Source organism: Ambystoma mexicanum, chromosome 6q, assembly GCF_040938575.1.
Source record: "Ambystoma mexicanum isolate Mex_15411 chromosome 6q, UKY_AmexF1_1, whole genome shotgun sequence".
NCBI lineage: Eukaryota > Metazoa > Chordata > Amphibia > Caudata > Ambystomatidae > Ambystoma > Ambystoma mexicanum.
This window is the reverse complement of record NC_090937.1, coordinates 829989190-830007920: the sequence shown is the minus strand read 5'-3', so window position 1 is coordinate 830007920 and position 18731 is coordinate 829989190. Positions and strand designations below refer to the sequence as shown.

At 41.5% G+C, this 18731-nt stretch overlaps 1 protein-coding gene across 4 annotated transcripts in view; it reads left to right on the top strand.

Annotated features, from left to right (window-relative positions):
• Window positions 1-18731, top strand: part of FSTL5 (follistatin like 5) — a 3721575-nt gene that overhangs the window by 2815620 nt on the left and 887224 nt on the right. For all 4 annotated transcript variants that reach the window (XM_069631359.1, XM_069631360.1, XM_069631358.1 and 1 more), the window contains exon 8: window positions 1976-2096. In XM_069631359.1, coding sequence (XP_069487460.1) covers window positions 1976-2096 — 121 coding nt within the window. The remainder of the gene's footprint in view (window positions 1-1975; window positions 2097-18731) is intronic.

Below are 18731 nucleotides of genomic sequence, written 5' to 3'. Positions count from 1 at the left end.
GGACACTGAGTGTGTTCTAAGAACAGTTTCATGTTGCTTGCGGACAGTACAGACAGGTAGAGAGTCCTTAGGACACCTCCATTTTGGTTAATTGTGTATATTCCGGACACCGTGTGTGTTCTAAGAACAGTTCCATCTTGCTTGCGGACAGTACGGACAAGTATAATGTCCTTAGGACACCTCCATTTTGATTAATTGCAGACATTCAGGACACTGAGAGTGTTCTAAGAACAGTTCCATCTTGCTTGCGGACAGTCCAGACAGGTATAATGTCCTTAGGACACCTCCATTTTGGTTAACTGTGGACATTACGGACACCCACGCTGTCTGCGGCACCCTAGCTGCCTTTGACAAACAATAAGACACAAAGGACTGAATTAAAACACACATCATATTTTTTTTATTATATACAGATATAACATTTATGAAAGAGGGGGCGAAGCAGAAACTGACACAAATAGAGGGGAATTGGGGGATTGGAGAGGATGGATGGGAGGGGATGAAGGGATGGTAGTCTCAACATAACATTTTACTTGGTGGGGAGGGTTTGGGGATAGTTGACTGGGAGATGGAGAGGGGGAACAGGTGCATGTGGGACAATGATATTTAATTTTTTCTTGAATGTGGTCCTCCACAAAATGCTTTAAAAGATTGACATTTTCCATAAGCATATCCATTTTTGTTCCATGCACTGCAGAGAATTTTGTAATGTCTCTTTTGCTATATTATTTTCAATGTTTGTATGGTCTGTTAAAAAAAATATATATATGTTAAGTACACATAAAGTAATGATTATTAATTTGCTTATATAGAGAAGTATCTACCATTAGTATCACTGTCTTCAGTCATTTCCTCACGTCAGAAATTTTCTTCAAGCCATTCCAAAGTACTGGACTTTTCTGTGTAAATAAAAATATATTACTTTTAGTGTACCTAATACAGAAAGTTTAGAAATGTATAAGGAAAATGAAGTTTACTTACTAGTTTCTGGTAAGTTTTGTTGTTACTGTTGTGTAGGTCTGCTGTTGCTCCTTGCTGTGCAGTTTCTGTGAGGTAATTATGTTGGAGGCATATCTTTTTTGTTTTGGTACATTCCATTTTAAGTACATATGGTATTTAAATGGACGGTTGATGTTTTACATATATAGGTTCCACTTTTTATTTATTATTGCATATAGGCCCTGATTCATGGATTATTTGCGCCGAAAAAAACGGGATTTGTGCGCCATTCTGCCCGCAAATCCCTGTTTAACAAATGGGGATTTTTCAGGCAGAAAGGTGCACAAATCCCGTTTTTTTCAGCGCAAATAATCCATGAATGAGGACCATAATGTGTTTATGTGCTGTTTTTGAACCTGTTCAGTGTTTATATGGCATGATAAAACAATTTAAGATACCCCTTGAGTTTTAGGGTAGTTTTGATGTTGTCCGCGTCCGTCCGCGGACATACGCACAGTCCGTGGACATCAAAATCACTTGCACGGGCTTCAGTATATTCTATGTTACATGTATATAAAATTCACACTATGAATATGTATATTCAGTAAAAAAAAAATTGATAAAGGGAGGTTATGGTTAAGTTGCACTATTAAAAACCTATGAAATTCAGTAAAATAAACTTTGTTAAAGGGACATTATGGTTAAGTTGCGATACTAAAAACCTATGTCATCAATGACATTTGTGATGTCATCTTTGACACTTTACCGTTGGAAATATGTCAGTTAAAAAATAATATACAATAACATTATTTTGTATAACACCACTCATTGCGTGGATTGCTAATGATTGGGGATTTACATATATCCTCTGTAGATCAATAACAATATTAAGATGCCTAGTTGTACTTTCATTGAGTGCTTTGCTTAGGTTATATATGGTAAAATCTGCAGTTGAAGTTCTAAAATAAAGCTATAAATTATGCAGCACCAATCAAATATGTTCCACCCATCCTGGATGTATTTGTTTCCTTTGCAGGACTTTGGAGATGACGGGTCCTTGTATATTACGAAGGTTACCACAACTCACATGGGGAATTACAGCTGCTTTGCCGACGGCTATGAACATCTTTATCAGACGCATATCGTCCAAGTGAATGGTAAGGAAAGCTGTTATAATTACAGCATTCGGTACTCGTTCTGTGAAGTGCTCATTGCTGTGTCTCTGATGTTGTATGTTTGATCTCTGAAGGAGTCTTCGCAAAGAAAAGCCCACTTGCTCATATACACTAGCTCAATCTCCATGAGTGTGCATTTCACAGCCTCTCTTTAAAATGCAGCATGAAAAGAGGTACAGAGTATTGTTCATGTTTGTTCTTGGTCAAGTATTTAGTGACTGCCGTATAATGCATCTTTATGCCACTTTTTAAGTTCAACAATGACTATGTAACCGTGGATGTGCTTTAAAAAAGCAACAAAAAAAACATGTTATTTATCGAGTACAACAAAAAACATACCAGCTTTATAAAACACGTACTGGCTGTACTCGCACATCATAGGATAATGCATACGTGGGCAGCGCCTCATTGCCCGGGGTCTGTTTATAAAGACGCTAAAGTTGTTGTTGGCAGCTGCGTGACCGGAGTGAAACCAACATGCACTTTGTGAGAGATGGATGGCGGGAATGTTTTTTTGCAAAAGCAGATATTAACACAATGAAACAAATGCATGTAATTGTATCAAGATTGTAAACTGTCTATTTTCAAAATTGTACACTGTTCTAACGATTTCTAACGATTACTCCAAATGCATTTTTTTGTCATAATAAGAATGTTGCACTTAAAATAAGCATGTTGCACTTGTCTAACTGAGCAGAGCAGATTATAGCAAAACTAGCAAAACCATATAAACGAATTTGTGATGGAAGAGTACCATTCGAAAATCGACAGTCTGACACTCATTGAAATACACGTACAGGAAAGGGAAAGTGAACAGATACCATTACTAAGGGTTCCAACCTGTTTTGCATAAAATCAAGGAGCATTTTGGGAGCATAATAATGACCACATATCGTTATGTTTAACAAATATGTCAGTGATACAAGGGTTGTATTCTTGAATTTCTAAGTACTTAAAGCACACTTGGCTTAGTGCTCATTGTATTTTATAACACGTAGCCTAAAATTAAAATGGTTGTAACATTCAAACATGTCATGTTATATGGACAACCTTAGGGTTAAGATGTGAGTATAGAGTGGCTGTGACATCAGCCACTCTGTTGGAGTTCAATGGCTGTCCAGAGATAAATGGTGGTTTCACTAACTACACCAATTTTTTGAAAACGTTCCATCTCTTTAAATTACAACAAACTATGGTGAATATCCTACATGAAAAATACATTTTCTAAGTCAAGCTCTTAAACCAGGAGGAAGATACATTTGGCACGGAGGATAGTTAAGGCAACATGTGTGTCTTGGAAGTAGAGCAGCACAGAGTGTTATGGGGTAAAATCCCAGTCTCATGCTTAGAGGTGATCCCCGGCATGAAGGGCCATATAAAAGTTCCATTTATTTTTAATGACACTTGCAACAACACTAGGAATACAGTTCCATTTATTTTTAATGACACTTGCAACAACCCTAGGAATACAAGCCAAATCTATCCATCCAAGCAAAAGAAATACATCACTTCCAAAATAATCAAATATGTATTTAAATGCAGAGAACTACTTGTAAAAGAAATAGTTGGCACTCACTCCACACCTCTTTCTCAGTGTACCAAAATATTATGCGCTTACTCTCATCTAAATTCCCATGTACACCATCGTTCTGTGAGCCTAACTTAGGACATAGAAGAAACTATTTGCACCCCCCATCTAACTTGAGTAAATTCCAATCAAGTTACATCAGAGATGTGTGTCAATAATTGCCCCTGACACCACCCCCGATAAACCCACAAAGCAACTTACTCTCCGCAGCATCCTCCAATTTCAGATACCCCCCTTGTGAAGGACAGCCCCACATTCAGATTTATCTCAATAAAACAGCGTGTCATTGTTGTGCTGCAGATACATCAAACTAATTGCCCAACACAAGTGATATTACCAGTTCTTAACTAAACATGCAGTTATGGCAGTCCCAAGTGAGAGGGATTATGCCAACAGCTCAAACATGAGTAACAACAATCAACAACACACACGCGCACACACACACAACTCTATTACTCCAATGAAACTGAAGCCACACGTCAAAGCAGCTGACTCATCTTCAGTTGTACAATGACCGGTGGACATGTCCTCAAAAAACCCACCCAGAGGAAGCACAACTATGTGTCTGGGACACAATGCAGAATTCCCCAATCTGCCAGGACACCATACAAACATCAGCTAGAGGGCTGCCTTCTGGGAGAAGGTCACTCAGTAGGCGAAGTATATGTGCTTTGAGGACTGGCAAGTTGACAATATCTGCAAACATAATGAAATGGCATGTGTGGTGAGGTGTATTAGATCCTCACTACAGAAGAGCATATTGGCCCCGCTGCCAGCACTCTAGAGATGTTTCCACCCCAGGTAGCAGGACACCTTGCCCATCATGAATGTAGAATCAAAAATGGGGAGACAAAGCACGGATCACAGTAATCACCTCAGGGGAAAAATCAACAGAATGCAGCACCATGTTCCATGAAATCACACAGGCCACTATGCATGTACACACATTTCACAACAATGAACATAAATGCACTTTTCTCACAAATAGGGGAGTTGTGGAGGATATTGGCATGTGCACCAGAGACGCCCGATCGCAGCTGCCTGGGATCAAAGGTCAAACATCCAGAAAAGCTGACAGCAGGAATGTTTTTCAATGGTACCTCTTGTCCTTATCCCTCTGCTCACAAAACATGCAATCAGCGAGCCCTTCAAAAAGTGTGTAGGACAAACAACATGCAAATGACCCTATAAACATTGTGAAGGTGTATTCCAGTTACTTGAGTGAAGCATCAATCTTTGTGCATGTCACAAGAACACGTAGGGCACTCAGTGACCTGACACTACCACAGATGCAAAGTGGGACTGACAAAGGAGACCATATATCCTGTCTGGGAAAAGTGGAGCAGAGCGAGCATTCCCTGAATTACCTGCTCACAGCGGGTGAGAACCCCTTCTAATCATGCTGTCACATAAAGCATTTTTTATAGTGGGGGTCAAATGTTGGCTAAGCAAAGGAAACATTGCAAAATCAAGAAGGCAGCTGCATGACCTATCCATGCACTGTTATGTCCATCATTCAGTCACACAATGTGGCAACCATCACTCACCCACCTGCCTGAATGCTGCACATCAAATCCTTACCAGTATTACCACTGATACAGAATGCCCTCTTTCCAACTCTTCACTGTTCTGCTGAAATGTGTCATTCTATTATTGATCAAGAACATGAAGTCAAGTCAATTGTCAAAAATGGCTTCCACCATCTAGGCTCTTTCCTATTTGTTATGCTATACCTCCTGTTCACACTGAGCACTGACCATCATCTTCCAGATTCTTTGAAGAATGGATTATGCAAACAGAATTTACTTGGGTATTCCAGCATTCCTCCCAAAAATGCTTTAATGGATCCAAAATACAGCATCTAGACTACTACCCAAACGTAAAAGTAGGTAATACATCACACTGGCACTCCATTGGCTAATAATATGAAATAAATCTTGTTAATGGGCTTCTGCATATCCCACAGAGCACTTAAAAACCACTTAAAGATTAAGGAGCAGAATTTCTCCAAAACAAAATCTCACTCTGCCATCCAACCAAAGATCTAAAATCGAGAAATTACTTACTATTAGAAACCAAAAGATTTTGCAGAAAACTCACGGCGGCTCCGCATTTTTCACCATTCTGCCAAACACTGTAATGCACTACAAAGGGAAATCTGCACCCCACAGGACCACCCAAATTCAGGAAAAGTCTAACAGCGTGTCCCTTGAATACTTAACAGACAGACATTTTAACCTACACCCATCAAGCAGCGGAAACAACACTTCTCAATAGTTCGACTTTCATGCAGAAGCAGAGTCTTACCAGCTACAGACTGTCTGCCTGGAACATAATGCATGACACCCAGGAAACTATAATGACCAGAAGACACCACCAAATCCCAAAGGAATCCATTCCCTATCTCTTGCAATATAACACTCAAAACAGGACTTCATTCATCTGCTGCTAAAGTCAAACACCTCTCACCATAATGCAGACAATAGCAAGGCTGATCTCTGTCAATTTTACTCAACACACACACAAATACAAACCAGCCACTCACACACAGCTATTTAAAAGAAGCTCCACCAAATTGATAACGTACAAACTCTAACTCCAACTAACATACTAAGCCCCTGGCCAATGCACGTCCAAACTATAAGTAGAAGGCCACCCCTCTGAAAACAAGCCCTCAATACTTCCTACATTTCACACCTAGAATGCTTACACGTATACAGAGTTCAGGGTACTTCCCAATTGAAACCTCAACATAAAACATAGCAATTGTGCATATCCGTCTCCTCCCAACTAACACAATCCACCCACTCTCTTCCAGATCCACTTGAGCATGAGATGCCCATGCAAAGTGCAGTGGCATATGATACAAATCCGAATAACATAACATAACATAACATAACATAACAAGAGTGGTCCATCTGGCCCACACACTGGCCCCTTCTCCTGTGTACTCTCATACATACCTGCACCCACAATACGTTCCATGAACACAAACCATTGTTTGCAAGCACACACAGCAATACATGTCTCACCTTCAGCGCTTGCTCACAGCCTCCAGCCCATTTGCCCTGAATCTCGATCATAGTTAACACTTACACCACCCTCACCCTTCTATATCCACCTATCCCACAGACACAATTTCCTATCATCCAAATCCATTGTCTGCATAAGAAAATAACTGTTCACAATCCAACTCATACTTTCCCTCCCTTGTCAGTTATCATGTGCCTACTCAGAAGGGGGCTACCCTCCCCTTTTAGTTTTTGACCCAAATAATGCCTGAAGAAACGGCACAGTGAGGGATGGTGAAGAGCGGTCCATGGCTAAACTGTGCCACGTCTGCTCAGGTGAGCGATGCAATTGGAAACACTGTGGGAAGGCCACATCATATGGGAGTGCGAACAGTGAAACTGAAAATGGCAGATGCTCCCGGATGGCATAAAGATACGGTCTGGTGCAGGATCTAATGGAGCACATATGAGTCCCACTGAACCTGGGACACTGGGAGTGTACCCAGTCCCCTCTTTTGCTGAGTGACCACTATGGACGGATCGGGCACGAGAGGAGTCGATGCTGCCTCCCTCCCCCATGTGGTGAGTTGCGAGTCAGAAGAGTGCAGCAGAACCGCACAGAGAGGAGCTGGTTGGAGGAGCCTTGTTAGGAACAACTGCTGTATTGAGAACTGGCACAGTTATACCAAGTCAAGATGCGGGGGGCTGAAGCCCTGGAAGATATGTGCGAGGGATGGTGATCCTGAGGTGTTGAGCACAAGTCTTTGGGGCCTGAGGCTCTCAGCCCATATTTGCCTTGCTGCCCAGACCCACAGGGATCCGAACTAAGAGGCGCTCACCCAAAAAGGGTCAAACAGCTGTGATCAACCTGAAATCATTAGAGAGCCTTGCAGGAAGTGGCTGAATTCCAGGTCATTAGAAACTGAGGAGTGGGCACAGGAGGTGACACAGGAGAAGTACTGGCCTTAGGGAACTGGAGGAGAGTCTGTGGGACACTGAACAAGAGAATCCCAGTAGAGACCCGCTAATAAAAGGATGTGGTTTGTTCCGTCCTTCCAGATAACCCTGACACAAGCAGGCAGACATCCCGAAGGCCCACCTAGTAAGTCTCCTGACTATGCCTTTTCAGGTCAAGAAGGGCCTGGAGACCCACAGATTTACATTGCTAACTATGATCCATCCCCCGGACTAATTCCTAGACTGCACCACTGCTACTGGCCCAAAGGCCACCCACTGTCTATGCAGTCATACAAGTGAGTTTGGCTGACCTCCATAACTAACTGAGGCATCATCTGTGCTTCTCACCTCCTCCATCCATTCCAAACTAACTTTATTCTTTTCACTGCATTTATTACTCTCACTTGTTTACATTTCATGTGCACCATCCGCATAACATTCTTTGCTGCTTTCCTTACAGTCGAATTTGAGGTGTGCTTCAAGCACCAATTTGGGTTTTTAGCATTACGTGTGCACCATCTGCAAAGCATGTTTGCTACCTTCCTTAAGGTCGAATTTGGTGTGTGCTTCAAAAACCCAGTATGGGTGTTTAGCATTACATGTGCACCATCTGCATAGCATTGTTTTTACTGCCTTCCTTAAAGTCAAATTTGTGGTGTGCCTCAAAAACCGAATTTGGGGTTTTAGCATTACATGTGCACCACCTGCATAGCATTGTTTGCCGACTCCATTTTTATAATTCATTAATATGTGTGTATAGTAACAACTCTGTGCCACTCATCGAATTTAATTATATTCCTGCTGGGTCTCACGTATTCTCTCCTACTCCATCTACTAGGCCCTCTAGAGAATTTAGCCAGAACTGTACAGTGCTACCACTCCTCCCTCATTCTTTGGCTATAACCTCTGCCCTCCTATGGAACTCCCCGTCTCTACTTTATTCTCTAACTGCTATATCTCCTATACCTCATCTCTCTCCAAGTCCGGCAGGAAAAAGCACATGAAAGACAACCTGAGGTTTACCCTGGACTTCCCATTGCAGACACCTATTTCAGTATTTTCTCTAGACAGGTTTTCAATGATATCCACTTCTCTGTCCCATCTCCTAACCTCCGGACTCCCCTTCTCCTATCCACTCTCTCTCCCTCTTCACACTCCACTTTTAACAGTGGCACCAAGTGGGAAATCCTATTTGCTGGTTTTGCATCCTCTTGTTGCTTTGTTAATGTTTATCACATTAGCACCATTCTGGTTCAGGGCTACAACCCAACCTCCTTCTCCTTGACCACATCTTGCCTTTTCTCTTTAACTTCCTTCCTTCGGCTGCATCTCTCCCTTCTACTCGCACACTCACTCCTCTGAATGGTGTACCACGCACTTGTACCACACCTCAGAAAACCATCAAAAGTGCTGACCACCTCCACCTGGTGACTCTTAACGGCCGCTCAACAAACACTCCTCTGACATCTTTCTCCTTCTTGAAGACATCGACCTTGACATTCTTGCTCTTACCGAGACTTGCACCAACTTCATTCACTAACACCCGCCCGATGAAACAAGTGACTGCGGCTGCCTTTGCCTCCACCTTCACCCCCACCTCATCTGTCCACCTCTGACTCTACCCTCACCAACCTCCATCTTTCCATCAACCACACTGTTGACATTCTTGCTCCAGTCATGAGGATCCATCTGAAACTTGTCTCTAAGCATAACACCTGGTATGACACTGAACTTGGAGCACTGAAACAAAATTGCAGTGTAACAGAACGGAAGTGGCAATCCTCAGTCTCATCCTCTGACAAACTGGCCTGCCGCCTACTCCAAAGGCAATACAGACTCACCATCCGTGCAAAGAAAAAAGCCCACATTCAGGCACGGTTATCTGGCGCATCCAGTAACACGGCTGAACTTTTCAAAATCGGCAGAGAACTAGCCAATGCCCTGCAGTCTCCTCCTCCCCAGGCCTTCTGCAATGCACTGGCCTCACACTCTGCCACCAAAACGCAGGGTATTCTGACCACCCTCTGGACACTCCCTCACAACATCTCCCTCCTCCTTCCTCCTTTTCTTCCTTCTCTCCTGTCACACCTGAAGAAGTTACCAGAGTTAACTGCTCCATGAAGGTCTCTTCTAAACAGGTCTCCCCTTGCTCATCCAGGTCCATCAGTGATAACATTGTCTCTTTTGCCCCTGTTCTCGCTGATTTCTGTAAACTGTCTTTGTAATTGGACCTTTCCCCTCCCCCTTAGCACTCCTTCGTGCACCCACTCCTGAAAAGAAAAATATCCTCTGACCCTAACTACCCTGCCAGCTACCACCCTATCTATATCACACCCTTCCTGGGGAAGCTATTTGAGAAGCTGGCCTTGCCCCAACTTAACTCTCACACTGAACTTTTTGGTGGCCTCCACATCCATCAATCTGGATTCTGAACATCCAGAGGCATGGAAACTGGGTTTATGAACACCTGTGAAGAACTACTTGCATCCCTTGACTCCAACTCCCCAGCTGTCCTTATCCTTCTCAATCTCTCCTCTGCATTTGACACACTAAACCATTCCATCCTCATACAAAGGCTCCACAATAGACTTGTTGTCTTGTTGAATGGGCACTGGATTGGCTGTCCTCTTTCCTCACTAACCACTCTTCCCAAGTCATCCTTAACCCTTTCTCCTCTCCTACTTCCATCTCCATCTGTGGTGTCCTCCAGGGCTCTATACTCTCCCCTGGCTCTTTAACATCCACTTTGCTCTCCTTGCATGCCTCATCTCCTCTTTCTCAACTTCCAGTGTTATGCAGATGACACACATCCCTTCTTCAAACTCCATGCTGACCCTCTTTCACCCTCCATCATCCCTGACTGCCTATCTGCAATCCAGTCCTGTTGCGCCTCCTATGATCTCTGCCTCAATGCCTGTAAAACTGAAATCCTTCCCACTGGGACCCCTGATCCCTCCTTCTTCCCTTCACGTGGGCCTTCCTCCTTGGGCTCTCCCCCTCTGCCTTCAACTGATGCCAGGAACCTTGGAGTCACCTTTCACTCCTCTCTTTTTCCTACCCCCCTCACACTCAGGACATTGCCAAGAACTCCAACTATCAGCTCTTTCTTCTTAAAGGAATTCTATCTTATCTCACTTTCCCTCAGAGGCTCAATGTGACTTAAGCCGTGGTGCTCTCTAAACTTGGATACTGTAACTGCCTTCTCCTGAATCTTCCTTCGTCGACTTTGTGACCCCTGCTGCTTATCCAGAATAGGGCAGCAAGACTTATCCCTGGCCTTAAGCTCAGGGACAACGTCTATCCTGCACTAAAAAGTCTTTACTGGCTTCCTGTTGCTGCATGGATTAAATTCAAATAACTCTGCATCATCTTCAAGGCTGTCTGGGCCCGGGGACCGCACTATCTTCAGCTTTATTTCACTAAACACTCTCCTTCTAGAGCACTTCGATCCTCTGGCACCAATTCTTTGTGTGTAAAGCATTTTGCTAAAGAGAGGGCAGGGGGTTGCTTACTCTCCTCTGATGGCTCCCTCCTTTGGAACAGTCTTGCCCTACCCCTGCACATTGAGAGGGATCTCCTTAAATACCAGAAGCTCCTTAAGACTTCCCTCTTTTCATGCTCCTCCCCTCCCTCTCTCCTCTGCTAATCCCACAGTTGCTGAATCAGTGTGCTTGGCCCTTATGCATCTTCGGGGCCTTGACCTCCCACACCAATTCTTCCCTGCTCCTGTCTGTCCACAGCACTTTTCATCTGCACTTCCTCCGCTCTGGAGACTCACACTTACCCCCTCTTCCCTCTACCTTTCCTCACTTGCACGTCCTGAATAGTCAAAAGGCATAGTAGGTCCTTCTCCCTCCCTCTTCCTCCTCTGCTCTTAAATATTGTGTTGTAATTGTTGTAAAGCATTTCCCACTCTCCCTCACTCCCTGCCCTGTGGGTGCTTTGAAACAGTATATTCTTATTGTATAAGTGCCTAACAAGCAAATAAATAAATAAATAAATAAATAAATAAATAAGCACTGACAGTCACTGGGGCAGGGCCGTTGGGTAGCATAACATACCACTTCATGTACCTTTATGTGTAGACCACAACTTCCAGTACAAGACCCAACTTCTGTGCCCCCTTGAATCAAGTGCCATTGATGCTCTCTTTTGCATAGTTCAAACTTTGATAAAGAAGTATGCAAATGTGCTACATGAATTGGAAAAATCTGCTTTTACTTACTTGCCACAGTGACACGTGACCAATCACCTGATTTCCTTCGCCCTGATAACACTGAGGCTGCCAGCGAAGCGGTGTGTGCTGCATGAATTGGAAAAATCTGCTTTTACTTACTTGAACGATCCACGGCTGAAAACTGGAATTGCGAGCTGCCTCGGTGCTCCTGCCGGCAACCGATCGCTTCCGGGAGCAGGCGGAGCCACAGTGACACGTGACCAATCACATGATTTCCTTCCCCCTGATAACACCGAGGCCGCCACCCTTGTGGTGTTAAGCCTGTCAGGAGTAAAGGCCGGTGACTGTTGCGAGGCTGTTTGGCGGTGTTGGCAAGACGATAAGATTCTGAAACCAACACAAATTGAGCCGCATAGAAATGCCCACAAATCTAAAAGGAAAGATAGAAAATAACTAGTGGAGAATGCGGGCAATTAGCCTTTGATCCACTACAGGAAACAACGGTCTGGGAGGCACACACAGGAGAGAGCTCCTGAAATTGGCACCCTCGAACACAACTTTCCCAAAAATAAACAAAGAAAATATCAAAAAAAATATCAAAGAAAACAAATAAATAAAAATAAACCAACGCCCACGACAAGCAAAACATAAGCCATCAAGCAGCTACTAAAAACTACATACAAGAGAAAACATACCCCATAGTGCCTAAATGGGCAAGAAAGTGTGTACCACTAAACCCCACTCCTCGAATGACCGTACAACAAAGCGCGGAAAACCCGCTGAACTAACCGCCCCGCACATGAATCTGAGAAGAAAGACATGGAGACGCCAGAACTACAATATTCAATGACCAAACCCTGTGGTAGCAACAAAAATACTACCCTCAGAGAATGTAACACCGAAGACTTACCAACAACTATGGAAAGTGATACTAAAACAAGCGGAGCAACAGAAAAAAATCAAATAATTGCACCAACAAATGAATGCGAGGGAAACACCAGAGAACCTTCATCTCCAAACATGAAAGAAGACATGAAGGAGAACTCCCCAATTAAAGAGACACATCAGTACCAAAATTGAACTCTGAAACAAAAAGCGAAAACAAGAAGTTTGCTACAGGAGACCCGAAATCCGAAACAAAAGAGACCATGAATGTGGAACAAAACAACATAACTACCCTTGTTCACGAGAATAAAATAAAAACAAAGAAGGAGGAAGAGATAAAGGAAATCGTGCAGATACCAAAGCCACCGGCCCCACAAGAAGGAAAGGACGAAAAAGAAAGAAAACTCACAACCCAGCAGGAAAAAGCTGCCAAAGCACAAAAGAAATGGCAGGCCCTGTATGAAAGCCGCAGACACTCGCAACAACTTGACCCAAAGAAAAATGAGCAGATAAATCCAAAAACTGCAAGATTATCCCTTGATATAACAGAAATCAAAAACCTAATGAAGAATCATGAAAGAAGAAAAGAGGTCTTCGGTAGCCCACCGTCACTTGCAAAGAAAAAAGAGACAGACACTTGTATACAAAAGCAACAAAGAGGAAAAGTACTAATACCAAAAGAACAAGAAATCCACAACAGAGACAGAAGTTCACAAAACAAAAATGATTGGCAAGTCGGATGTGAAGAAACACAAAATTCAAAACAAGAAATACTAGACAAATGCAGATGCGATCAACATACGTAACAAGAGTTAGCATCTATACGGACTTCAATGCTAGACCTACAAAACATGTTGATAACAACCACAACACAATCATTATTGCCATACATGAAGCTGCAAGAGGCACTAGTAGATTCAATAAAAGACCAAACAGCACTCATTGCATTGATACATTCAAAACAAAGCTATTTAGAACAATGCATGAATAAAATACTTGAGCGCCTAGAAAACGAAGCACAAAATAGCCCCCTATGGCCAAATAGGCTATTTGACATCGCTCACAGCGGCAGAGCCGAAAAAACAGATCTGACTCACGCGCTAATTACAATGATGACTGCAGTAAACCAAGAAAAACCAACGCAGATGCCTCTTCCAAAACATCACAGTTTAAGCAACACGACAACACAACAAGAAGGGACAGAGAACAGCGAACCCCCAATGATAGCGGAAAGACAAGAAGCAAAAAGTAATTTCACCTCCGTAGAAATAAATCTAATTGACCTTACCGGGGAAACTCTTAAGGAGATGAAGACAAATAACTTGAAAGGAAAAGAAATGTATGAAATATTTGCGAAAGGAAACAAGATACAATCCAACAGAGAGCGGGATAAAAAAGGAACAACACCCAACAAAAAAAAAAGGCAAAGAGGTTCACGTGCTATCTTAAGAAACCTAACAAATCCTCAAAAAGGACTCCATCCAAAAACGAACCAATTATTACAGCAGAACAAACAAAAAAACCTTGACCCCAAAGAGAAAAAGAAAAGCCTAGACCACAGCGATGAAGACACAGAAATAGACAAACTAATCAACCTATCAACTTACACGGAAGATGAAATTGATCAATCTGAAGAAGCTTAGATCGAAATTGCAGAGGCATCTTTGATTACAGTGGATGAATATGAAGAAGAGCAACCAGAAGAAGACCAAAACCATGAAGAATCAGGATATGAAATGACACTTGACGAAATATAAAAAATTGAATGGGAAGATGACAACGAAACAACATCGGATGAGAATAATCAATTTACACCGACAAGGGAACATCAAAACAACAATGATAATGATGAAACAAACAGTGAACAAACAGAAAATGTATTAAAACTACCAATTTTTATTCTCCAACAAAACCAGCAGACTGAAAAACTAGACAAGAAAATTAAATTAAAAAGAACAATAACAAAAAGTGATAACCTAATCATGAACCGCTCCAATGTGATAAGACTGATACAAGCAATCCCAAATATGAAAGAAACTACAACGAAAGATATACGAACAGTAGAATTCTGTGATGAAATAACAACAGACCAAGTGAAGATCACCTTTGTTTCTGAAAAAGCGCTGAAAAAAATGCTAGACAATAAACAAATCTGCATGCAGCTAGGCTTCGAAGTGACCCTGATCGAAGAAATACAAAATACAGTGAGGAGGAAAAAACAAAAAACAGTAAGCTGGAGTCAATCGGAGATGAACGAAAGTATGTGCAAAATAGACGACGTCTATGAGAATACACCACCTGAATATAAGAGCGAAGAAGACATGTATGAGAATAAAGCAAACGATAAGAAAGATTATCAAAACTGCCACAACCACTACAGAAAATACGGAATATGGAGGCAAGAAGATGACTCACCTATAAATACAGAAGAAAGATACAACCAAAGAAGATAACAACTAAAAGAGGACATTCTGCATACCACCACGTTATGCTCATGGAACACCCGGGGACTAAGCCATTACAACAAATTTGAATCTTATATTGGCTGACATAATCTGCATCCAAGAATCATGCATAACGCAACAAATGATCGCTGTCGGCTACACCATATTAATGAACCCCGCAATTCAAAAGCAAAAAGGCAGACCATCCTCTGGACTTCTAACTATAATAAAAAATGGACGAAACATTGACATACTAGAACGCGAAAACTTAAACCCGTGGATACAAATTACAATACTTAAGCACAAAACGGGAAACAAAGAGAAAGAATTCCCATCCGCGAATCAGAAGAAAGACCGCATATGGGCGCTAATGAACCTATATTGGAACCCGGCAGGAATAACGGATGAGAAATTTATAGACATGGTAACATCAGCAATAGACAACGCCAAAGGAAAATACAATGAGATAGAATTTATATTATGTGGAGATCTAAATATCCACATATTTAATGAAAAAGGAGAAGAACTAGAAAAATCTCATCTGTCACCCCGAGCCAAATGCTGGACCAAAGAATTACACTGCAGGAACTTGAGGAGATCAGATAGCATCGATACAACAACAGGAAGACAAAAGGAAACCTGGGCAAGAGGCAAGTCCACCGCCATAATTGATTACATATACATAACCGAAAACATACATGAAGACCTGAGGGAATCCAGAAACATTAAAACAGAAGTAAGCAACCACTATATAATGAAATGATCGTGGAACACTGGAAAAATGATGAACAACAATCTGGATTCAACAAAAATTGAAATAAACAATGGAAAAAACAGATTAAGAATTGGAAAAAAAACAATGGAAGAACTGCCAAAAATAATGAATAATTCAGCACTAGATGAACTAGAAAAAATCAACTATGGATGGCTACTTCTACCATATAGATGCCAAAATACATCAAATGGAAAGCAAATAACAAAGAAACACATCCATGCATACAACGAGAAAATAATAATAAAGAAAAGAGAATTGAGAGCAAAAACAAAGGTGATATTGAAACAAAAGCCATTGGAAAAATACAAGGAAATCAAAACAGCAAAACAACAATACAGAAATTGGATAAAGAACAACAAAGCTATGACAATACAAGATGACGCAGAGAAGATGCTCTAGACACTAAAGAATAGAAACACGAGACAACTATGGGCGTTACTACACGACCAAACACAAACAAAAAACAGTATGGTCACTGATGTACCAGAAGCAAGATGGATGGAATACTTCAAACATATCTACAGAAACAATAATAATGCAATAAAAGAAGGAAATAATACACAATAAAAAGCATGGCAATGGGAATGGGACCATGAAGATCTACAAAAGGCGATAAATACCCTAAACACCTCCAGAGCCCCAGGCCCAGACGGCCTTTCCAACGTGATAATCAAGCAGAATGCAGCAGTCTGGACAGCGATATGCGAGAGCATCTTCAAGATGATACAAAACACAAAAAAGATCCCAAACACATGGAAACAAGCCACAATAATACCCATATTCAAGCATGGAGACACAAAAGAACCACAAAACTATCGACCTCTGGCGCTCCTAGACCCTTTGGGAAAGATTCTTGCAAAAATACTACTAGGAAAACTGGACAGATGGGCAAACAAAGAAAAGAAATACGCAACAAGACAAACTGGATTCAACAAAACACTGGGCACCAACATCAATCTATTTTTACTAAATATACTGAAACATGAATCCATAAGAAACAAAATAAAAATTCACGCCGCCTTCGTAGATCTATGGCTAGTATTCGACTCTGTGAGCAGAGATATTCTATGGGAAAAACTGATTGCATGGAAGTGCCCAACAGATATCATCGAACCAATTAAACTCTTATACAAGGACACCAGTGTTAGAGCCAGACTATCAAGAGACGGCTCACTCACGGAACAAATCAAACCTGGAATGGTCTGAAACAAGGATGCCCATTAGCAGCCACCCTATTTCACCTCTACATGGCAGAAATAAACATTTATACACTGCAAATAAACCCTCCAAAAATAAATAATACACCAATACCCTGCATTATGTATCCTGATGACATAGTGCTTCTGGCAAAAACACAGAGAGGACTGCAGATTGCACTAGAAAAACTAGAAACATACATGACAAAGAACAAACTGAAAATAAACACGAAGAAAACGAAAATCATGTCTCTAAAGAAAGAAAATAAGATTAATCGCTAGCTCCCTCCCTGCTATATAGGAAAGGAAAAAATGGAAACAGTAAAAACAATACAATATCGTGGAATATGGATCTCCCAATCGTCAACAGAAGATGAATGGGCGGCATACCTCAAAGCAAGCGGCAAGCGAAAATAATCCACCGAAAGTATGGAAAATTCTCTATGACTCCAGTAGTTACATTCTATAAACAAAAAGTAACGGCCATACTAACATACGGAGCAGAATCCATGATAAACATCAACACCAACATCTGGGACAAACTGGAAGGGTGCTTCTGGAAAAAAGTGTTAAACCTGCCAGTATCACTACCCACCACACGAATCCGAGCAGAACTTGCACTTCAATCACTCGAATCCATCGCCTCATGGAAACAACTTGATTTATACAGGAAAATTATGACCAAAACTAACACCTGGCCACTGGAAATATTCAGAACGGGGAAAAACTGCAACAGAGAACATGCCTTAGAAAAATGGAAAACAGCGACAGAAGAGAAAAGAGAAGAGCAAGATATATCAATGAAAATGTTATTGGAGAGACCGCAAAAAGCGAAAATAAAACTAAAAGAGAATGACTGGCTGAAAACCAACCAAGAGAAAGACAAATACCGGCATAATATACATAACCCATCTGATAATAGAAGAATTAAACAACTTCCCTCTTACTTGCAAATATTTCCGTCCTCAAAAACAAGCGATACTTTTATGAGACTTCGGCTGAACATCCTCCCGACTCGAGAAATAATGGCAGCCAGAAAACAAATCCCCAAAAACAAAAAATACTGCAGATTTTGCAAGAACCTCAAGACGACCGAGAGCTTACATCATATAATCATGACATGTCCGGCATTGAATGAAAAAAGACAACAATCGAGAAAATGGTTCATGAACACCCAAACTGTCTTAACACCTGAAGATCGCTGGGCGAGGATGATTGCTGGGAATGAAAAAAAAAAACTGGTGTTTGCCCTAATATCATTTTGGAACAATATCATGAACAATAGATGAGTAGGATAACACATATACACGAGGAAAGAAAACAAGAAGCAAAAAAAGGATAAAGCTCCAATAGCCTACGCTACATAACTTGAGTAATGATAATAAGGAAAGTAAGATGAAAGGTTTGAATGCAAACCAAACATTAAAAACAAAAAAAACAAAAAAAAAAAGAAGTATGCAAGAGATTTGTCTGTCACTTTACACATTGTGGGCCAAAGTTCATCATTACACACGTAAGGATTGTCCTTTGGAAAAGGGTCCATCATAGAATTGAGCATTCTCAGGGGAAACAAGAACAATACAC